We start from the raw sequence: 23801 nt of genomic DNA on the forward strand, positions 1-23801 counted from the left end.
TTAATTCCCCGCTGACCTCTCCGGAGTGGGGTGGTCGAAGGACTGAGGCAATCAGGTACGTGCCCTGTCCTGTCCTCAGGTGGCCACAGCCCCTGGGGCAGGAGGAGGTTGCTCTGTTTTCCTCCAAGCCCAAGGAAGCTGCTCCATTTTCAACCCTGTGGGCCAGCAGTCCTGCAGGGACCCCTCTAGCTTGGAAGTTATGTGAAACAGATTTTTTTGACAGGTTTGCACAGAAGAGCACTACTAGTTAAGGTAAGCATCTGGTTGTAAATAATTCACCTGTTTGCAAAGCAGGCTAGCACTGAGCAAAGGCATAGCAACCCAACACAGGAAACCATGGTGTAAAGACCTGTCATTTATTGGGCTGGGTTTTTTTTTTCACTTTTCACCACCCATGTCTAAGACTCCAGACAGATTTTGCTATAAAAACAAATCCCTGAGCAGAGCAATAGCCAGAAGAAGCTGCCGAGAAACAAGAAACAACATTCCCTCTATCCTCTATGTATCTCACGTCCTCCTCAGCAAAAAGCCTAAAAGAGCTGCCTGCTCTGAGAGTTAGGTCTGAACTAGACCATTTGGATGGTGGAGATGTCATCTTAGCTGCTTTAGAGGTGGAACAACATCCAGTTGCCTGCACTAAGGTTGCCGCTGGAAGACGCAAGAAACACCACAGGAGGTGGGATTTAGTCTCGGGTGCAGTGGGAGAGGGCTCAGGGGGCAGACTGCTTCTGTGCTGCCACCGCAGCCCCACGAGGTCTAATGTCTGTCTCATTTTAAGTCACAGGTTGGATGATGGGGATCTGGGAGAGGCTGCGGTGGCAACCACAAGTTGCATGTTTCTCAGAAATACAAATGAAAACAACCCTCTGAAGTATCTCCAACACTGCACCTGCACAGCTCATCGCTCTCCGGAGTTCTCTTCAGAGGGGTTTGGCAGGGGGATGCTGCAGAGCCCCCTGCCTCACCGCTTCCCGGTTGGCCCACATGATCTGGTGAATGAGGTACTCGGTCTCCTCGCCCACCTCTGCCAGGCGGAGGTCAAACTCGGTCAGAGCCTTGTTATCCGCCAGCCCTTCAAGCAGCTGCTTCCCACCGTCCTGCAAATGGGTGAGAAGGGGGGTTAAAGCAGGAGATCCAAATGTGAAGTGCATTGCTCCCTTTCCCTCCTCCCCAGGGCAACTTCTGTGCCTGTGAGATGATGCCAGAAGGCACGAAGGCCTTCACCCAAGCCCAAAATGTTGCTCACGGGAGAAGTACAGGGAAGGAGTGTAACCTTATGCAGCGCTCGGTGCTATGACACATGCTAATGACTCCCTCTGGGTACCGCGTCAGGAGTCCTCAAGCTCAGGCTGGTTAATAGCACAGCTGGCGATGATAACCTGAGAGGAGTCTCTGCTCTTCCTTGTCCCCCGGTCCCCAGCTCACTGCTGGTTGGGGACAAATGGCAGCGTGATTAGTGTGCAGCTCCTCAGCTCGGCAGTGGCCAGAGCCCCGGTGCTGGCAGCCTCCTGCCTGGATGCCGTTTCCCAGGCTGGGCTGGCTTTCCTGAGGGGAACATCTCACACAGCTGAAGCCTAGCCTGTATGGGACAGAAAATGTGATATAGATGGCCTTAGGGAGTGAGTCACTTTGGGGTCACATCCCTCCATTACCTGAAGCACTGTCTTTCAGGATGTGACAATTTGACACCCCAACCCACCCACCCCTCCTGCCCCAGCTATTCCCTTTCAGGTACCAAATACACCACCTGCCCTGTGTCCTCCATGCAGATGGTCCCCTCATCCCAGCACCATGCCTCAGACCTTTTGCCAAAGAGGATGGAGCAAAAAGGACTGGGAAGGAATCTCTGTTTAATGGGGTAAAGAGGTCAGAATTTGATGCATTTCTAGCAAAAAATCCCATTTCCCCAAAGATAATACCAGCCCACTTGTTGGGCTGCTGTGGAGCTTCACAAAAGGGTAACAGAGAGCTTATCAGAAGGAAGCTGCTAAGCATACAGATTGTTATTTACTAAGCAAAAATCCTTCTATCCTTTCCAACCTTTTCCCCCTTGCATCATTAAACTCAAATGGTTTTCCACATCCAGGATCATAGAACTCACAAAAGGTTTTCTGCCATCATATCCTTTTAAAACCGTTGTCATACACATTGATGCCAATATTCCTGCCAGGAGGGACAGCTGGTCTTGCTGTCTCTTTATTCTGACAGTGAGAAAAATTGAGGCAGCGCAGAAAGTTTAAAAGCCAGCATGATTGCATTTGGCTGTCTAGTTTCAGATTTCTAAAGCTCTTTTTAATCAGCAGAAGAGAAGTGGTCTGGTTTGTGGGCATGTTGCATACTGCAGCTCTTAGGGATGTACTAAGATCTGTGGATGCTCCTCTGTCTAGAAAATGTAAGTCTGTGGTTTAGGAGCCACTTACAAGCAACCAGACGTGACACTTTTGACCTACTGCACCACTCCAGTGCTGCAGGGTAAGTTAAAGGAGCTCAAGAACTGAGCCAATTTTCTAACAGTCTCCTCTGAGCACGTGATGGGCAGGAGAGATTCTGGGAAGGGTGACACTATCTGTGTGCTGCTGAGTGACAGATGGCACAGCAGATCCATAAGGCCCTCGCCTATGATTATTATCTACTCCCACGTGTGTGAAGCGGCTGTGATTTTTCCCAGACATACTCCCTGATTTTCAGTTTCCTGGGGGGAAATCCTTCTCTGCCCAAAAGCCCAAAGCCTGGAAGCCAGATGCAGCCCTGTGAACAGAGCTAGATGTAACAAGTGAGATAAATGCATGTGTGTGCACAGAAGATGCCCGTCTCATTTCTGCCAGTCTCTTCCCTGTTCGCAACTGGTTATCACAGCAAACTGCAAAGCGAGGGATGCATTTGCCTCTGCAGCTTTGAGGCAGGGCAGGCTCAGCATCTGCTCTGCAAGGCCACCACGAAGGCTCACAAGCTGCAGGGAGAAGGAGTTTCTCTTACCAGCCCCAGGTGGTTGCATGAGAAGTTGATACTCGTCAGGGTGGTGTTCTGAGCCAAGACCTGGGAGAAAAGCACAGCGGTTGGCTCTGACAGGTTATTACTTCCCAGATGGATGGACTTCAGGGTGGTGTTGGTCAGCAGGGCATGGCTGATAGCCTCCCCGCCTTTGTCCTCCACGCAGTTGAGGCGCAGATTCAGGGAGGTCAGGGTGGAGTTTTCAGCAAGGGCTTGAGCAAGAGCCTGAGCCCCCACGTGATGGATCTGGTTGTTACACAGGTCGAGGGTTTCTAATCTGCTGTGGTTGATCAATTTGCCAACAGCTTGTGCCCCTTTGTCCTTGATGAGATTGTGGGACAAGTCCAGCTCCACCAAGCAGGGGTGATCCAGCAAGTTATGGACCAGCAGCCTGGTCTTGTCATCATCTACTTTGCTTCGCGTCAGCTTGAAAACCTGTGGGGATAAAGGACAGGGACACTAAAACAGCCAGCACTTTGGATTGAGCTTTGTACAAGACCTCAAGGGAGTTTGGCCTGTGGTCCATGAGACAGGTTTCATCTCCCTTCACTTCAAACACTTTTACCAGTGGGCTCAAGTAGTTGCTTTTGTAGTGGGCAGGTACTTCCAGCAGGGAGGGCATGCCACTGATGTCCCATACCTATTCTAGGGAGCAATGGTTAATTTCCTGCAAATGCCTGTTCCTCTCCTCTGACTCCATAGGATCTAAATTAAAAAGAGATAAAGCTGCCCAAACGTCTGCAGAGTGCAACGGCAGAACTCACCCCAGATCACAGTTGAACACTGTCTGAACGAGCACGTGCACAAGTGGAAAACACAGTGTGCTCTGTGAAGGACGAGGTGGCCAGGGCGCTCTAACAGCCACAGCAGAGGTAATGTCGCTTGTGGAAGCCAAGCAGACCAGTACTTCCCAAAGCACACCGATCTGTGGGGAGGGCGCTCAGCCAGCTTGCTCCGGCTGCACCCTGGATAGCAATGCCTGCTCATGTTTTGGAGGGGCTGAGTGTCTGCCCTGCAGCTGCCACAGAACTGAAGATAGTGTTAGGGTTCAGGAGGAAATCCCATCATCACTCTAAGGCAAATGTGGATATTTCCCCATGCTCTTCCAGGGCATCTCTGCTCCTCTGGAGCATGTTGACATGTCTTTACTGAGCATAACTACCAAAAACTCCTTATGAAAAACCTTCTCTGGGCTTCTCCTGTCCTCCCCGCCAGACCTATGTGAGGAATTAAAATAGGAGTGTTGTTTTCTCTTGCACTGCAGGAAACACGTTTTGTAGGATCAAGTATTTTTCTCACTGACCTCTGACAACCTTTTCTAACAAGGACATAGGCAGAACAAGATACTCAGCACTAGGCCAGCAAGTTAACATCTCTGCTGTCTGCCAGACTGCAGCTTGCAAAAAGGTGCTGCCAGCGAGCAAAACCAGCCCCTGGGTTTCCATCCCCAGACAATTTGAAGATCTGGCTGAGGAAGGAAGGTTCATTTTGGGGTACATTACTTTCAGGTTGTGGCACATCTTCAGGGCAGCAGCCAGGTTGCAGCAGTCCTGGTGGGTGAAGTTAAAGAGGTTCCACTCGAAGTTCATGCCGCAGTCCTTCACGCCATAAGTGAGATGAAGCTCTTGAAGGTGAGGGAGAGTAGTAATGAGGACTCCCAGGTCATAGTGACGCATGAAGACCTCATCAAATCCAAAATCACTCCCTGTATCAGATAGGTCATCCCTCTCCTCCTTTTGATCCACTTCTATCGGTGGCAGAAACTGATCAACCTCCAGTTTCCGCACATAATCTTTGCAGAGCGGGATGAATTCTAGGACCTGGTTGGGGTCTGTGGTGTTAGGGATGAAACATTTCAGGATGTTCTCCAGGTGACGTTCGAAGAACATCCGTTTCCAGCTGTCTCCATAGTTGGAGATGTCACACACTTGCCAGCGCTCAGTGCAGCACCTCCTCCAGTAGTCCTCATCGCTTATCAGGTTGGCAGTCACAGAGAGCGGAAGGCCAGTGGAGAGCCTGTCCAGCACCTTTCTTTGGTGCTTAGGCAGAAGGCGGTCCAAAATCGGGTTCTCTGGAGGGGATGAAGAGAAGGAGAGGTTGGTCTGGGCTGTAGTAACCATGGCTGGCACTATAGTTCTGCCCAGGCTGCCAGCCGTGTGCCCACGCTCCCCCGGCGCTGATACTGCCTCCCGGTTGCCAGTGGCTGGTGCAGGGAAGCTAAGCTGGCAGCAAATGTGTAGGATTCAGCTCCTACATCTCTGTGTAGGATTTCTAACTTTTACAATAAAACATCAGCATAATTGGATTTACTCCCATAATATTTGGGAACTGCATCAGAAACTTAGCTCCCAGTTTAAATTCAATTTGAATGCATTTTGTATTCAGAGCAGGACTTATGCTCCCAGGAGAGCTAATTGAGCCTTACAGAGATGGAGAGCTTAGCTTGTCATTTGCTGAACTTTCTCCCTTTTGTTTCTAAGCATATTGAAGAACAATATTTGAGAACAACTGTCTGTGTGCTCTTCATGCAGGTCCTCATGCTTTTTTATCTTAACTCAGGTATCTGTCTTACGCCAAGTTCCGTTCTTTTTCACTGAGACACACTCTTAGCCTTTAAGTCCACCTTGTTTAAATAAAAGGTCTCTTTTCCCAGGAGCGTTCTCCCTCAGTCTCCTTCCTAATGCTCACCCTAAGTCTCAGCTGGCTTCTGCCTGGTGGAAGTTCTTTGTGGTGAGAACTGCCAGAGAAAAGCCATGCGTGCTCACACCATGAATGCTTGGTGACATGTAGTGTTGAGTTACAGAAATCATCAGTGGAGAGGCCGACTTGCACATGGGAAATCAGGTTTTGAGGCACAAAGTGGGGTTAGCTTTATATTTCTTCTGTCTCTGTGGCATTTCCTTCCTAAGGAAAGGAGTTTTGCTGGGGTTGACCACAGCCTATTCCCTGGTGTCCTACAGCTGGCACTGCAGTGACCTTCTCTGCAAAATCCCACAAGACAAGCAGAGGTGGAGCACGTATAGGCAGAACTGGGCTAGCTTCACTTAGGCTCACCCAGGCCACAGCAGCGGGCAAGACACAGCCGCACAGCTCAGGTAACGGCACGAGGGTCCCCAGGTCAGAGAGCACACTGCTTTTACATGCACACAATGTGGGTCCAATCCATTCGGCATCAGACTGACTGGCCAAGTTGATAGGACTGCAATGGTGACCCAGCTCAGACCCCCAGGTACCATCAGCTCCTGGAGTAAAGCAGCACTGAGCCTCTCTGTACTGTCTTACAGCTCCAGTGTGGACATAGCCTGGGACCTATCTTTGGTCTTTGCTGCCACTTCGCTGGTCAGCCAAAGAGACCTTTCCCCCTCCCAGTCAGTTCCCAGACGAGATGTGCTTCTTCTGTTTTGCTATGTTTCATCAGTCAACCTGCTTCAAAAGCACATTCCCTGCCTGAGGATATAACCTGTCACATCACCACCAAAAGCTGTGGAGAAGGCCCGAGACTGTGAGTACGATACATATTCTGAGATGGTAGCACCGCCAAGCAGGGAGCGATTCTCCACCTCTTTGCACAGCACTCAGCACAACAGGGTTCCATCCTCGAGTGCTACCCTAACACATGCATGAATCAAGGGAAGGAAAGAGTGACTCCACAGCCCCAGCCACGGCTGAGGTGAGTCCAGGAGAGCATGGAAGGAGGAAGACACAACAGGACAAGGTTAGGGCAGAGTCATATCCTGGATAGCAGCCCAGAGGACTACAGCCATCCCTGGAGTGTACAAGTACATACTTAGCAACTAAACAGTTTGTTTAACTAGCTGCCTGAGGGGATATTTCTCCCCATCTGTTCCTTTGGCAGGGCTGGGTACCACACTCTGCCTTTCACATGCCTTGTTGACCCTCCGCTCCCTGGGACTGATGCTCTCTCTCTTCATGTGTCTCAGGGAAAATGTGCTCCCACTTACTTTCAAAATTATGAACGATGTGCTGGAGGCAGAGCTCAGTGAGGTGGGGAACAGTGGCGAGGGACCACTCGGGATCCTGAACAACACGGTGTGTATAGTACGAGTCAGTAGTGAGGCTGGCCTCGGATGGATGACAGGGCAAGGGAACAGCTGTGCTCCTGTCACCAGCCGCTGGCTGCTGCATCCTGCTCAGGACCCACTTGTCCTTCAGGAGTCACAAAAGGAAAATTGCTTGAGAGTCACCACCACGTTTTCCAGATGGGCTACCTGCAAAAGAAAAAGGTAACCTTAGAAAGAGGCCGGCGTTAAGAATGGTCTGCTCACACTGCTCTCTTGCAATGCACTTGGCCCCTGCCCTTTGCGGGCCTCCTCTGCTTGGACTGGAAGCACTGCAGCAAAACAACTATTTTTCAGCCTTATCTTTATACACTGCCTTGTACAAAGAAGTCTCAAGGTACCACATGTAATAAGCAGATAATAACATGGTGTTAATTCAGAGTGCCGTTGAAGAGGTTGGGCAGGAACTGATTGTTTACTGTTTTTTCCAGTAAAAGAAATAGGTGAAGCTGGCAGGAGCTGCGTTTCAATCAAAGGAATACAATGGTTCTTCACACGGTCTGCAGCTGAACTGGGGAATTCCTTGCCACAGGACATTGTGGATGCTGAGAGTCTGTGCAGAACAAGTTCATGGAACGGAAACCCCTTGAGAACGATTCAATGCCCAGAAATGGCATCTCACTCGGTGTGAGCTGACACAGTTGGAGTTGGGAGAGTGCTGGAGGAAACAAACACACATACTCGCATTGTTTTTCCTATGTAGAAAACAATGGCTGCTCCTAGCCACTGTCAGAGATGGGATACTGGGCTAGACCATCCCCTGGTTTGATCCAGTATGCCTATTCTTAGGACCCTTTAAAGACAGATGCTTTACAGATGAATACACTACAAGTGTATTCTTGTTTTTTCTTTTGTGCTTTTCCCAATTACGCTCCAGCTGAACTCCTTCCAAACATCCATTAGCTGATGAGCTGGATCAGACCTGTTCAGACCACACTGAGCCTGAGCAGATAAGAACTAAAAGAACCAGCCTGGAGCAGAAGGAAGGATGCACAGTCCTATTAGCTCTGTGGAGCTTTCCCAGACCAAAGTTTCCCATTTGCTGTTTCCTACTCCAGCCTCTGGACCAGCACTCTCAGCTGTCAGGATCTCACATGTATGGTAGTTGCCTGGAAGTCCTAACAGTGCTAAAGACTTGTGCTGATCCTTACTGGGGCTAACTGGACATAACAGGGCTGCAGCGCAGGGCTGGTCATTTAGAAACTGTGGAACACCTAAAAGAAGCACGAGGCAGGCGGATGGATGGCGATGTCAGGGACAGCTTCCTGCAGGATGAAGATGATGCCGCAGGGTAAAGGTGGCTTTGAACCACAGTAGAGGCAAAAGGATCCTGTAGTAACATCCTGCACGGAAGATAACTGCTGTGTAGTATGTTCTGCCACAACATCCCTCAGCTCAACAATGCTTTGATCCCAAACACCTCCTTTGTGTGAGCCAGACAGTGCTCCCCAGATGAAAGGTCTTAGGTGCTTCCCCTGCACAAGGCTGCTCCCTTCTCCTCTGCCCTCCCAGTTTGTGCTGCCTCAGCCAGTGCAGGCTCCTCTCTCCCCGAACGCTTCGTAGCTGGCTTTGCTAGTGCTCCTGTCTCTGCTTCTTCCCCTCCAAAAGACATCTGAGGAAGGGCCTGAAAAGGAACGGGCACAAGGAGGGAGAGAGGAGATCTGTGAAATGCTGAGAACTAGAGGAGGGGAAGCAAAATGATTCACACTGTACCACAGCAAATATGTGAGCAAAGCAAATATGTGATGCATTCTTCAAAAGTACTTGAAGCATGTCTGAGAAAAGAGTAACTGTTTCAGAATGAGGGGAAAGGGCGGAGATGGCAGAGGTGGCAGGGCGTCCTCCAGCACAAAGCAGGAGGATGCAGGGTGCCGAGGGCAGGGAAGCCGTATCCCCTGGGAGGCACTGGTGTAGGGATAGCAAAGGCTGTAGGAGAAGAGAGCCTGGTCTGAAGAAGGGTGGGTGTGGTGGAAAAAGGAATGGGTGACAGGCAGATGTGAGGGCTGGGAGACCTTTCTCTGCAAAGCTCCCTGCCCCCAAAGGAAGGTGCTGCGATGGTGGGCCGCCACTGAGGGGGAAAAGAGGCCTGATTCTCCACAGCACACTGATTCAGCTGAAACCCAGCTCTTGGTGCTTCATGGACTTCAGCAGAAGGGCAAAGCACAGCTGGATGGCAGTGAGGTGGCATTAATAGAGAAGTGATTAGGAAAAATGTTTTTTCTTTGCTCGGTCCATTGTCCTATTCAAAAGGCATCCGTGTCACTCTGTCACCCAGGCCAGACACAGCTAATTGGAGCTTCTGATGGCTTTCCTGACCTTTTAGAAGCAATTGTTAGAGGCCAGCTGTTGGGGAAAGCCAGTGCAGCATCAGCAGCTTGTCACAGCACTCTCCAAACTATCAAGCTGCAACAAAGTCTTTTACCGTCTCATACCAGCATACTCTTCATACAGTCCCTCTGCTGCCATCTCCTTATCTTGCCTCATCCAGGGTGTGCATTCTCTCTCCTCTCGTGCATTCTCTTCCTCGGCTGCTCTCTCTTCACTGGCTCTCAACCACTTAACCAGCCACACCTGCACCTTATCTACATTGGCCAACCCACCTCCCCTGAAGTCAACCCACAGTTGTGTATTATCAGTGTTAATTAACCCAGCTTCATTCCTCTACAGTAGCCTAGGATTATTTCATGGCTGCATTCTACCAGATGATGTTTGCCAGTTTACCAATGGCAGATTGATTTTTAGAGGGTACGTAACCCATGGCACATGTGCGACTGCTAAAGAGGCTCCTGAAGACCAAGTGGGAGACATAGCTGCCCTCAGACAGAGACGAAGCCCAGCTCTAGAAACAGCACAGCCCCTCCATACGTTGGATGAAGCTTGCCTGCAGCAGGTCAGCCAGTGTGCTCTACCCAGCTGTGAGCCCAGAGAAGAGGCAAATAGCTCAGGGTGTCTGTGTCAGGGCTGCAGAGGAGCTTTCCCTCGACATAAGCTCCACAAGTCAGCTCAGCTGACTCTGCCATCCCTACTCATCATCTGGTGTGAAGCCAGCAAGAGCAAGGCTGCCAGCGTGCGACAGCCAGCCCGCAAGGTGTCTGAATCAACCCCACACCTATGGTGCCAGCACAGGGAGCTGAGCCTGCTGCTGAGCTGCTGCTCCCACTGCACCCCTTCCCACCGCCCCAGCGGGAGCGCTTCCTGACAGGGGAAGGGCCCCTTTCACTGCTGCAGCCCCTCTGCCTTGGCTGCAGGAGTCTCGCCCAGCCGGAGCTAACATGCCAAGCCAGTTCCCATGGCTGGGTTTGCTAGGTGTGTATTTACACACCGGAGAAGCACTGCAATTCACTACCAATAGGCCAAGCCAACGGCATTGATGCACACTCCTTCCCACCCACTCTACAGACACATCAGTCACCTATGCTAAAAACGCTCTGTTAAATGATATATAACGAATGGGGTCATGTAGTAAATTCCCAGTTTATGTCATTTAACACCCAAATTAGGCTGAAAGGTCTATGATATTAAAGCTTCTAAAAAAAAAAAAAAAAAAAAAAAAAAAAAAGAAATCACGCTTCCCTTCCCAGGAAGAAGCTGCCAGAAAACCACTCACACAGCCAACTTACACAGCTCCCCAGCATGCCTAAAAAACCTTCTTCGGTTGAGCCTGTTTTGTTCTGGAAATAAAATATTTCTGCTCTTTTGATTCACACCAAAGCCCAGACAGACCAAAAAGGAAGGGTTGCTTAGAAACCGGTGACCTTTGACTGATGCCTCCTACCAGCAGTATGGTGATCCAAGAAATGGAGCAACTGTAAACATCACGTTTACTGGAGAGTTTGTAAGTGCAGGAGAAATTCTTTCTGAGGGTGGCTGTGCCCCAGCCGAGATTGCATTCGCACTGAAGCTCAGACTACCCAGAAATTGTGGAAGCTCTCACATCACTGCATCAGCATCCTGAAAATGCCAGTTGTTCTGCAGGTGTCCTGGCCTTTGTGCGGTTACCTTTACTCCAGGCAGGCTAGCAGGGACATTGGCAAACGATCCTGAGTGCTGGCTAACATCGCTGATCCCGCTCCCACCTGCCGGGACTTGCCACACTCCCTTGCACTTTGAAAGGCTGATGCTAAGTGTGCATTAGGACAGCATATTGCAGGCTCATCAAGGGGCAGAGTCTCTGCGATGGACTAAGTAAGTTTTTTTTTAAAAAAGCATGCCAAATGAGGAATCTGTTTAGCTTCAGCTAAATGTATGGGGAGAAATATAATGGGAGATTGGGCAGAATGAGGCTAGCTGGCCATTTGGGAATATGGTTAATGTCATCACTGTCCTCCAGGCGGAGGGGGGGCTGGCACCGTGGTCCTGGCTGCCTGTCAGCGTGCCCAGGCCGGGGTCACTGTCCCAGGGGGGTGTCAGAAACATGAAAGCCCTTTAGGACCAGAGCATCACCCGCTGCAGCCCCCGCCACCCCGCGCAGCCAGCCCGGTCCCGCCGGCCCCGCAGGCCGCCCGCCGCTCGCTCCTCCCCGCCACGCTCCGCTCAGAGTGCCCGGGAGGCGAGAAAACCCGTTAGCCCGGCCGCTTGATGAACGACGGTACCTGCAGCCCGCCGCGGGGGAGGGCGGGTGTCCGCCGCGGCGCCGCGGGGCCACCGGGAGCGGGTACCGGCGCGGAACAGCCGCGGCCCCCGCTCGCCCCTCGGCCCCGCGGGTTCGGCTGCCGGCTCTGCCCGTGGCTGCGGGGGGGTACGGGCCGCCCGGCCGCCCCCGCCCCGGGAGCACCCGCCGCCGTTGCTGGGGACGCGGCCGTTGCCGGGGCGGTGGCGGGGCGGGGGCGGGGGGCACACCGGCGGCGGGGGTCGCTCCGGGCCGGGCAGCTAGCACGCTCTGCCTGCGGCCGGGGGCTGTGCGGGGGGCGGGACACGGCGGGGAGGAGAGGGATGGGATCGGGGATGGCGGCCCCCGTCACCCCACCTCGCTGATGCTGCTGAAACCCGGAGTGCTGCAGGACCGCGACTGCGCCTGGCCGGGACCCCCCTTCTCCAGCACGGGAGGAGCGTGTGCGCTCCCCGCAACGTCCCCGCGCTCCCCGCGGTGCTGCTCCCGCAGTGCTGGGGGGGCGTTTGCCAAGGGCCTGTTTGCTCCTGCAGTGGCAGCTGCTGCAGCATCTCGGCAGCATGGAAAGAACAGGGCAAGCTGTGCTCCGTGAGTGGTGAGGTACCGGTGTTGAAACGGTGTGTGCTTCCCTGCGCTCAGGATACTTGTTTTGTTGCAACGTTTGCAGTATGTGCAACAACTTAGTAGCTAAAGATACGCTGTCGGTGCCTGAAACTGGCTTGCTTCAAGGACTCGCATTTTGGGGCTGTTACCCCTGAATGACAGGTCGCAGGCAGGCCTGAGGGGGAGGAGAGCAAATCTGAGAACTGCACCAACAGCAAGGAGGTCTTGGTCCATCTGCTGCCTTCCCATCTCTCCTTGGCCTGTTTTTTCTTCATTCTCTTAGTGAGCAGCCTCTTGTAGAGCAGGGGAAAGACCTGAATCCTCAGCAAGGCAGCAACTGCATGTATAATGCTGTGGAATAGAAAGAGTAAGCAAAGGGATGAAAACAAGCATCTCCTCTTTCCCATTTTTCAGATCTAAGCATTTTGGTATTTGCCAGTAGATTTTCAGACTGAAACGTGGCTTTGTTTTGCTCCTTCAAAATGCTGATGTGCCCAGTAGTGGGTACACGAGGAGCGTAGCCAGCCTGTGCCCTGTGGGAGCATACATAATAGTGGTGCCAGCTCTGATGATAGTACTGCAAGTCCCATAATAGCTGGCATTTTTGGGAAGCTGCACCGACTTTCATATAAGATATACCTCCTGGTCATGAAGAAGATGTTACAAACGAGATCCAGGATTACCCGAAAGGCTCAGCAAGAAAACAATAAATGCAAAGAGGCACAGATTAAAAAAAAGGATCAAGATTTTGAGGCTCCCTTTGTGAGTTTCAAAGATGGGCAGTTAGACTTTGGCAGCAATGTAGTTTTCTAGGTGTGGCCTGATTCTGTCACTCAGCTCCCAGGAAGACACTGACACTGCCTGTGAGTCGAGCTGGTGTTAAACACAGCGGGGGTGTCAGAAGCCTTGCAAAGCCCTTCACAAACACTGGCCCCACAATGACCATGTTATTCCTGGGAAAAACATCTTCAGGGCTTTTGAGATCTTGAAAAACAGAAATAAGAGTGATAAATCAAGAAATGTTTTCTCCTGCACTGACTTCCGTGCACGCATTCCGTTTGACTCCCAGATAGCAAAGGGGATAGCCAAACTGGCTCCACAGAAATAGCCCCCCTGAGCTGCCTCCACAATTGTGCTGTTTCTGAGGTGAGCCTTCAACAAGCCACCAACACTAAGACTCTAGCCCACCCCACTGCTAATATAATGCAAATGTCATGGTTTGCAGACTTCATGGTCCAATGGACTCCAGCTGTGTCTGGGCAGAGTCATTGATTCCTAGAGACAATATTGCCCAAGTATTGCAGCAGTTGTTGAACTGGATGCAATCAGGTGCTGAATCATATGCTGAAAACAAGGGGTGGTAGCTGTGTTAACTCTTTATCTACCTTAGCATTTATTTCCATGTGTGTGGATATTAGCATGTGTTTCCAGTGGGGTGTGCCAGTGGCAGTTGCTCCTCAAATGCCATGGAGCAGCTGACTGTGTGGAGGGTAAAACACCCATATCCATTCCCATTCCCCCTGTTCATATCAGAGGGAGGGGATGCGGGAAGGCAATGCTTCCTGGCCTTAGTGACTAGAGCATCACCCTACCAGCAAATCCCAGCTGCCCTCTGTATCCCTCCAGCTGGAAGATCTCAGATTTCCCCCAGACAGCGCCTGTGATGGTGTTGTGCATTATCAGCTCCACTGTCTTTGCCTGCAGTTTGAGGACAGTGTAACAATAGTCGAACTTCTCATCACAACAAATAAATAGGACAGGAGCCAGGTCCTGCAGTGCCTTGTGTGGGAGGGATATATCCCACAGGGCATCTGCTGCTGCTAATGCAAAGGTTTGGGTGCTGTTCTGCAGAAAGTGCTACGGCTGTAGGGTGACAACCTTTTTTAGTGTCCCAGGCATGACGGACTAGAAACATGTTACCCTACCTGGCTTCTTCCACTCTGATTTCTTTGTGTCTTTGAGGGTGCTTGTAAGGACTTGCTGGGAGATGAGCCACGTGGGAATGAAGGCAGCACCATGTCATTCTGGGAAGGGGAGAGAAAGGAAAATCCTTGCTTTATCTGCCCATGTCTTCAATATCACAACTGGGTGTAATTTCTAGAGCTGTAGCACCAGAAGCTCAGGCTTTGTCAGAGCACCTCAAAAATCTGCTCCATCCACAAATGGTCTTTCATAGCACCCCAGGCTGCAGTTGCTGAAAATCATGCAGGAAGAGAGGCTGGTGGCCTGTACACAGCCTGTGTGCTGCAGGGACCTGCAGAGGTTAGAGACGAAGTTGCTCATCCATGGCTGGCCTGTGGAGCTCCCTCTTTGGACCCAAACATCTGTTTTTACATTTCCCTTCTCTGCCTCCTGGTTTCTTTTGGTAATAGGGTCCAGCAAGAAACAGAGCCTTACTCATCTCAAAGAAGATTCTAGATGTGGTCCCTCTCAATCTAGGCATCTTCCACTTCAAGACAAGCAGCTGAGAGAAGGGGACCCAAGGGGAACCCTTGCCCCAGCAGCTCTGAGTGCAAGGATTGCTGACAGCCGTGCAGCACTGGCAGTGAAACCGTGCTGGGTGTTGCTGGGTTGGGGACTATTGCCAGGCGTTGCCTAGTGCTGGAGCAGGAAAGGGCAGTGTTCAGGCACAGAAAGCGCCTTTCCCTCCTCCTGCCTGCTTTGCCCAGCCACCAAGACACCCTGCAGCCAAGCAAATCTCACCTCTGCTCTGCTCTCCTAATCTGCTTCTTGGCTTCACCCTGGTGGTATGGCACCAGCACCAGCTGCCTTCTCAGGGACTGCACAAACACATCTGGTGAGGTTTTTGCCCATGGCAAGCAGCAGGCTGTTTGTTCACAGTGGCAGCTGGAGGTAGCAGGAGTGGAAGGGCATAAAACCCATCTCTGCATGTGTCCTGCTGCTCAGCTCTGCTAGTACATCTCCTGCAGCCCCCTTTGTTTTCCTATCATGCTGTGATAGCCAGAAGTCACCATACCAGTTCAGGATATAATTTTGAGTCCTTTATGCCATGTGGGGTATTTTCTTTAGCTGATGCCTTCAGCAAGACAACCCCCATCTGTCAGATGCGGTTCATCTCACCAGGGGGAAGAACTGTGGGCGCAGCTGAAGGTCAGGGTTGAGAGGAGGCAGTTGGCGTTTGATGTCTGCCTGACACCAAAGCGATTCACTAGGGCAGGAGCCAGCAAGGTTTGTCCTTGGTGCCAGGGGAGTCCTCATGCACGGATGGCTTCTACCCTTTCAATGAGGAGCACAGAAAGTTGCCAAAAATGGGGGAACTCAGCAAACTGAGGATGCTGAGAAGCAGGGACTGGCTCCAAAGCCCTGGCTCCAGGCCCTCCTCTGGCTGGCTCCCTGCAGCTCTTGGTGGAAAATGCTGCTTAAAAGTAGCCGGCATCTCCTGGAGTCCTGGGGGAAGTGGCAAAAGAAACAGCATACTGAAAGGAGGAAAAAGCCCCCTGCACAGCCAGTGCTGAAGGATGGAAGAGCAGGATGCTCTCCCATGCTGCTGCTCCTCCCAAAGCTTTCCGCTCTCCCTGGGTCCCAGCAGGAACCGTGCAGCTGCTGACAGCTATTAATAGCCTGGGAGAACGTGGGCTCTGTCTCTTACTGCTTCCTGGGATGAATGGTAATTACCCTTAATTAGACTGGATTTGGTTCCACCTCCTACCTTCCAGCCCCCTTGCCTGTGCTGGCAGGGAGAAACCGGCCCATCTGCTGCCTGTGTCGGCTCTGCAGGGAGCAGGGCTCAGCGGTGGGAGCGGAGGCTCTTCTCCCTGGGACATCCCGCAGGCGTTGCCCATGGATCTGAGCACAGGGGAGAGGGCAGAGCCTGCCAGCTGGCAGCCTGCAGGAGCTTTTCTCACCCTGGCCTTTCCAACGGCACACAGGAGCCCTGTGGGGGGGGTGAGATAAATGATCCCACCAAAGCCTGAGGGTGCAGGTGGGTTGGACGCTCTCTCTTTGAGATTCATTACAGAAACAAGACAGGTGAAGAAATAATCAGGGGATCTGCCCTGTCGTTATGGTTGGCATCCCCACCACCATGCATCTCACCGAGTTCTGTGAAAACGGGCATCCTTCCTCCGCTGCTGGTGCAAGCCAGTTCCAGGATACACCTGGACCTGTCTCCCATCTCCCACAGGGCACAGCCCAGCTGCCATGGGGTTAGTCAGGATACGACCTGCCCAAAGGGGATGTTTTTTTCCTTCTTATGCCACTCCTCCTCTGGCCTGAACTCTGAAGCAGGAAGGTTTCTTTTATCCAGGTTACTTTAGTGCAGATATAAAAATAGTGCGGGAAGTTTTCTTCATCTGCTGAGGCTGTGCCTCCCAGGAATCACATCCCAAGAAGATGGAGGCAAAAGTGGATAGCTGTTACATCTTTCCTGTACATCCCAGACTCTGGCTCTGGGGCAGGACACCCTCCACCCCGGTGTTTGCCCAAGATGCTTGGTAGGGCTACACTTTGCTAACCCCACCTCTGTGCCGTCCTGCCCATCTGAACAGCCACGGTGTACCAACAAATCCTTTCTACTCCCTCAAAACTTGGATTTATCCCTGCTTGGTTCAGCTCAGCAGCTTCCAGTAACACTTCCCACTGTGGGAACCCCTTTCCTTCAGAGACCCTTGCTGCTTGTAGCAGGGTGAGAGGAAAAGGGCAGACACAGTGCCTCATCCTGCCAAGCTGAAGCTCCCTACGCAAGAGTTTATTTGCTTCTTCTTAGTTTTTAGATTCTTTTCCCAGATCATATGTTTTCTTGACTGAATCATGAAAACCTTCTTGCAGGCAGGATCTGTGCCCAGGGACCTACTGGCTTCTGTTTGCAAACGCCTCTCTCCTTGCTGCTGGAGCCCTCTCTCCTTCCCGCTCTCTGAGATCCCTCCAACGTCAGGCCAGAAGACTCAGGTCTCTCTTCTGACTCCCACTCAGCCCTCGCGTTGCATCCAAATGCCAGATGGCACACTAGGCTTGGGCAGGAGCTGCGCCAGGCTCCCCTCCCTTTCTCTCCACCCTTCAGTCTACAGAAAAGAGATGGAGAACCAGCACTGCCAGATTTAAGGCTGCTGTGTTTGCTCCAGCTTCCCTGGTTTTCAGGCCCAGTCACGGTGGGATTGACGTGGGAGGTGCTGGCAGAACCCCAGACCCCTTGGACCTGCTCTGCAGCTCTCCCCTGTGCCCAGCTCCCAGGCTATGCTATAATTTACAAGCAATGCCTAGGACACGACCACAGCCGCAGCTTCCTCCATGCTCCTTCGCCCCTGCTTCCTTTCTTCCTTGTTGGAACATTTCTTGTTTGGACAGGGTTGCTCATCCCCACTGGGTGACTGTCTGCAAAGGTAGTTACAGCTCTGAAAGTCTAGCAAGCTTCTCTTGGGCAGGACAAGCCCGCAGTCCCCCCTTGTTGAAATGAGGAGGAGGAGGGGAAAAGCAGAGCAGCCGTCCTGCCAGAAAGTGTCTCAGGCTGAAAGCAGCAGAAACACCCTATTTGTGAGCCCTGCTGGGAGCATGGGGCTGTGTTTGGGCAGCAAAAGGGACTCAGGGAGGATTTTCTCAGATATTCCCAGCCTTTCTGCTTCAGATGGCTGTGTTGGTGCAATGCCTGCTACTTTTGCTCAGAACTGGGTGGCCTCTTGAGCAATCCCTCCTTTCCTGGAGGGACTCTGGCACTTGCTGCTGGCTCTTCTTGATGCCCAGGGCTGGGCATCTCCATCAGCGCTGTCTGCAATTTAGGGTATCCGCTGTCACTACTGTGTCACAACAATCTCCACAGGTCCTGTCCCTGGAGCATATGTCCCCTCACTGCCAAGTCACTGTCATTCAGCTCCTTGGAGGGGATGGAGAAGACATCTCCCTTAGCAGTGTCCAGGAGGAGATAGATGTGCACAGAAACAGTGCACAATTGCAGCAGGCTGGGCTATGAAGGAGGCAATTCATACAGAAATGCTGGTCACTGAACACTTTTGCTAGCCTTCCTCCCCTGCACCTCTATTCCTGTGAAATGGGGTGCTGTTGTGTGTTTGCCAAGGGTGCCAGCTGTGGCCAGCTCCCCTCGGCTGTGCTGGTCACATTCCTGCCTGCCCTGTGCACTTGGCCACCGGCTGCAGGACTCTCTGATGTGGACAGCATCTCGCTTGGCAAACCCGGCAGCGGGTGTGTGAGCCAAGCTGGGGTGCCATGTGGGAGAGGAGAGCTGGCTGCATTTCCACTTGGAGGAGGGAGAGCATCTAGTTAGTGACTTCTATTCCTGTCTGAGTTTGTTGCAGCCTTCACGACAGTCAGAGCAGGTGTGAAGTTTTCCCTTCCCAGGCTGGGGATGAGAGTTAGTGGGAGGCTGTTTTCCAGCACTCTCACGGAGATACTCTGTTGGTTTCACATGCTCTCTTTTCCCCCCCGTTGTGGTCCATGCTTTGCATTTTAGCTTGTGACTCTGTGTCATTCCCTTCCCTGCCCCAATTTCCACTGCTCCCTGTTGTGTTGTGTGCTGTGTTTTGATAAACCCAAGGTGCTCGCGACAGTGGTAAGTGCTCTAGAGAGATGTGGGCGAGGGATCAGGTCCTACAGCACAGGCAGTTCACAGGGAGATTTTGAAAAGCCCAGAGCAGGCAGTGCAGCATCTTCCCTCGTGGGAACCAGAAAACAGCTCAGAGATCCAGGGGCTTTGTTATATTTGAAACGAGGCCATCATCCCTGCTTGCCTTACTTACCTTCAAGACCCGCTTGGCTGTGACGCCGCTTGCAGAGGGACACCTGATACCCCTTGCAGGGGGTCACCCCCTTCCCTTGAAGGCTGGGGATGCTCCTCAGAGCCTGACCCACAGAAGACGGAGACCAGTGGGGAGCAGGGTGAGGTCTTCTAGCACCCCTGGGACAGCTGGGCTGCGTGGGCTGGGGATGCCTGGGGAAGAAGGCACCTTTTCCATTTTGCAGGCCCTTGGTGCCCCCCAGCAGCAGCTCCAATACATCCTGCATCAGCAGTTGTAGGGTCTGGTGTGGGGCAGCTTTGGGGGACAGAAGGGGGACCCTGTCCAACCCATCACAGCAAGGACAACATCAGGGCGGTCACTGTGGCAGGAATCTCACACTGATGGGACAGGACAGCCTGGGAGCTTGCGCACCAAGGGCTGCTGAGTTGACACTGTCCTTCGGTGCCCTCTCCCCACCCCAGTGCAGCCTGGCATCGCCAGGGCTGGGGAGCTGCCAGATGCCATCACCGTCCCTCCAGAGCCATGCTCTGTGACAGATCTGCTCTGTGCTGCTGTGTCTGGCTTCCAGGCGCTCCCTGTCCCTGCAGCGGGGTGTGGGGGGCCCTGGCCGAGCCCCGGCCCCCTCTGCAATCCCCTTCAGGCCTCAGCCAGTGGAGCCGGGGAGCCCGGGGCACCATGCTGCGTGCTGTGGGGAGCTGGGTGCGTGGTGCTGAGCACCTCGGGCTGCAGCTGTCTGCCACTGCTGGTCTGCACGTCTCTGCCTGTCTGGCAGCACCGCAGGCTGCCTCGGGGAGAGCCAGGCTTCCCTCCTGTGCCTCGTCGCTGCATCGGGATCACACTGGCAAAGGGTCCTGGGCTCAGCCCCAGCACACTGCAGGTTCTGCTTGCAGCTTTCCAGGCTGCCTGGAAACCACACACTTGAGGGATTGTTCCATGGCCAGAGCTTGCCTGATGCCTGCAGGGTGCCTTTGAACCCACAAGGTGTGACCCGGAGTGTTCCCAAGGACTTTTGAAGTGCCAGCGATGTGCCAAGCCTGGCTGCTGCCTCTGCGCTTGGCCTGTCCCCGGGTTCTGCCCTGCGGTGCTTCTTCCAGGGCACTGTCAAGCTTTCCATCCCTGATTTCTAACTCCAGCTGTACCCCTCTACTGTAAGGCGTCCAGCTCCACCTGCCAGGGCCAGCTCACCCTGCTCGGCTGTGCTTTTTGGCTGCACTGCTTGGTGGGTCTCTCCTTCTCCCACCTCCTGGGCTGGGTGCCCAGGGTGATGGTGCTCCCCCGGGGCTGGACCCCAGCCACAGTGCCCTCGCTGGCTGTTTTCTCAGCAAGGAGCTGCCAGCACGGGGGTTCCCTGGCCGTCAGATGTGGACAAGGGTTCTCTTCTCCCAGCACCTGACTCCGGGAGGGAGCAGTGGTGCCCACAGCAGGGACACCCCAGATATCCCAGCCCGTGCCGCTGCTGTGGGGCTAGGAGAGCCAGCAGCTCTTGGGGTGACCAGCCCACTGCAGGGAGCTCTTGTGGCTCTCCGGATCTCCAGTCTGTTCCAGGTGGGTGATTCCTGTGTTTCTAATAAGGCAGGGGAAGAAAATTAAAAGCCCAAGTAAGCAAAGCAGCCAGGCTGAGCCAGGAAACATCAGAGAGAGGCCTCTGTCAACACCGCAGCTGAGGCAAGCAGGCAGGTTCTTAATTATTGATGGTGCTTATAAATAAATGCTGGGGCAGGGAGGAGAAGGTTACAGCAGAGCAGCCGCTTCTGGGTGGGGGAGGGAACCTGAGGGCTCACTTGTTTTAAAGGTCATGTAGTTTTTCCATCTCTTTTCCCCTTTCTCCATAAAACTAGGTGATATTTGAGTTGATGGATTATCTTCCTTCTTGCACCTGCCTAACCAGGCCAGCCAGGAAGAGGAGGGAGGACAGATACCCACAAGCGTGGGCAGCAAGGGAAGGAAGGGGGAGGGAGGGAATGCCATCTGAAATGTGGGACAAACAGGCAAACGAGGAGACAACAAAATTAGTAGAGCAGCAAATCCCAACCCAAGTGTAAATAATTCTTCACCATGTGAAAAGAAGGTCTACGTAGGCTCAGATTCCTCTTCCCATTCCTAGGGCTCAAGCCCAGGCAACCTCTGATACAAAGCAGGAGGGAAATGTGTGAAACAAGCCTGGGAAAGGACTAGAAGGAAATGCAGGGATCTTGGCTGGGGACTGCAATAGTAACCCAGCGTCTGCATAGCCTCAGGGACTTTCACAGTAGGTTTGGCATGGAGTGTCCCAGAAAGACCAGACTACCTGATGACAAAAGCTCTGGGACAGGGATCCCATAGCCAGCTGAAAACACAGGAAGAGTTTTGGACTGGAATCACAGCAGGACTTTGAGTCTGACAGCCCTTGTGGGAATCTTAAGTGATTGTGGATGGTAGGACTTCACAACCTTCTAAAGCCCCACAGCTTGCCAAAGTGACACACAGATGCTGGGCGCAATATGGGCTCGGACAAGATGGAGCTGCTTCCAGTCTCCCCCACAGCAAACCCTGCAGGACAAGGTCTCCTTCCATCCCCTCTCCAGTCTCAAGGGAGCCGTTGCACATGGTGGGCAGCAGCATCGCCATGGCTGTAGTTTTCTTCATCTTCCTGCTGGGAGCCTGCTCTGGCTGCATGGCAGCAGGGTGAGCAGCCTTGCAGCACACGGCAGATGCAGCAGTGCGTGGCACCCTGGCTGGTGGGTCTGCATGCAGACCAGGTAACACCACAACAGCCTCACTGGCACACCCCCTGCACTGATGTCCTGGACACCCACCAGCCACCCTCTGGTACATTAAGACCCAGAATAAATCCAGCACAAATCAATCAAAATTCACCCCTCTATTTCTGTCCAGATGACTGTGCCCTGGCCAGGAGGGTGGGCTCAGTCCCAGGGTGCTCCTGACAGCGGTTGGGCCGGTGGCAAGGAGGATGGAGAGGGAGCAGGGCTCTTTTCCCAGCCCTGTGGGTTTTCCTGCTGCTTTCTGGAGGAGAGAGGAGCTTGGGTTGCAGCTGAGCAAATCGTGCCTCTCAGCAAGCAGCACGGAAACGCCAGCTGCAATCCAAGCTGCAGAGCTGCCTGCAAGGCGCCAGTGCTCTCGTGCAGGGAACCGGCTGGCCGTGAAGGGCACACAGCAAAGGCAAGCTGCTGGGATTCCCTGTCAAATGCCTCTCCTGCCTCCTCGGGCTGTCGGCATGCCATTCTGCTGTGGCAGAAACACAGCTTTCCCCAGCAATGCTCCCCAGGAGCCCAGGGCTGGAGGGGTGATCCAGCCATGGGGCTGCTCCTGCCCTGCCCACACGCCCCAACATGCTGCCTGTCCCTCCTCTGAACGCTTCTAGCGCAGAGCCGTCCCTTCCTTTCCCAAGCAGCTGGAAGGCAAAAGGTAAGTGGCAGCATCACCTTAAAGTGGCCCTGAGCTGCTCCCGAGGGACGGGATGTCCCACCTCACACACATGCTCCAGGTCCGTAGTTCACCGCTGCAGCCTCGTGTGTGCTGTGCAGCAGCTGCCCCTGCACTCAGCGTGCATTCGGCACCCTCTGCGCGGCTCAGCTCCGCTACCACTGCCATGATCCCAGCAGCTTCCTGGAGCGAGTCCCGTGGGACTAGCAGCCTGTCCCAGGGCTTCGGGTGGCAGCAGTGCCAGGGGGAGCTGGACTCCTCGCAGGCGCTTCAAGCCAGCCTCTCACACTGCAGCCCAGGCTATTGAGAGCAAAGCTCCTGAAGCAAAGTGAGCAAGAAAAGACAAGCAAGTACTTTCTGCTCCCCTTTTGCCAAAGTCAGGTAGTTGGGGCTGGCAAACCTTTGCATTGCACATGCCCTTAAGGGACCTCGGGATCCATCTGGACTTATGGATGTGTTGCCAACCTGACAGCACCTGTTCAAGCAAAAAAACCCATCGTCTCTTAATTAGTTTCCCACTTCCTGTGATCCCTTCTGTGTGTGTTTGGAGTTGCAAATGCATACCCAGGGTACCACTTGCACCTTAGATCCTTGATGACTGCAAGGGAATGTAGGCTGCCATTTCGGCCAGAGAACTATATTTAAAACTTGTGTTTCATTCCCCGAAGCCCTCCCAGCTGAGCATTGCTTCATCTGCTGCTGAAATGCAGGGTGTCCCAGGCAGCAATGTGGCAGCTATTGCGGCTGCAGCACAGGATGTGAATGCACTGTCCCTCAGCAGCAGGGAAAGGGGAGGACGGGACATAAGTCCGTTCAGTGGGGGTTCACCAGGATGAGAGCAGGAAAGGCTCTCTCCTAGGATCAGTGATGGCCTGGCCTGGCTGTGGCTCAAAATCCAGCGTTTCTACTGCAGCGACTCACTTTACCAGCCTGGGATGATATGGGCACCATAGATGCCTCCACAGACCTACTCTTTGGTAGGATAAGATTCTTTTTCTCCTTCAATTACAGAGCAGGTTTAGTGCTACTGAGCTTATGAGATGCAGTAAAATCATGAGTTGGTTAGGCCGTGACCTCATTGATCCTTGCAGGATCAGAAAGAGGAAGAGAAATACTGAACTTCATGCCCAGAAAGGCCAAGAGCAGCAAAGGAGGAGAAAGGAAATGGGCTCCAAGCTGGAAGGTCCCCCCAAGACTGCTTTCTGCATGGTTAGTTCAGACAATTTAGTTCCATCAGTGCTGGAGCATGGAGGCCTGGCTTCAGCACCACCTGTCAGCCTAACAAGGCTGAGCTTACAAGCAGAGTTGGACTTCTCTTCCCATTTCTAAATTATAGTAGCGTTTTTCATCAGAGGGGTGTCCAGAGTCCTGCAGTAGGATGGGACTGTT

General features: G+C 53.0%; 1 protein-coding gene across 1 annotated transcript; it reads right to left on the reverse strand.

Moving 5' to 3' along the window:
- Positions 1-362: 362 nt before the first annotated feature.
- Positions 363-23747, reverse strand: DRC5 (dynein regulatory complex subunit 5). The gene is made up of 4 exons (XM_080407879.1): positions 6954-23747; positions 4494-5062; positions 2977-3426; positions 363-1097 (listed from the first exon to the last, which is right to left on the reverse strand). Exons 1-4 carry the CDS (start codon positions 7135-7137, stop codon positions 921-923), a joined length of 1380 nt encoding a protein of 459 aa, XP_080264005.1. The 5' UTR covers positions 7138-23747; the 3' UTR covers positions 363-920.
- Positions 23748-23801: the final 54 nt, after the last annotated feature.

The sequence above is a fragment of the Falco punctatus genome, assembly GCF_963210335.1.
Source record: "Falco punctatus genome assembly, chromosome: 12".
Lineage (NCBI taxonomy): Eukaryota > Metazoa > Chordata > Aves > Falconiformes > Falconidae > Falco > Falco punctatus.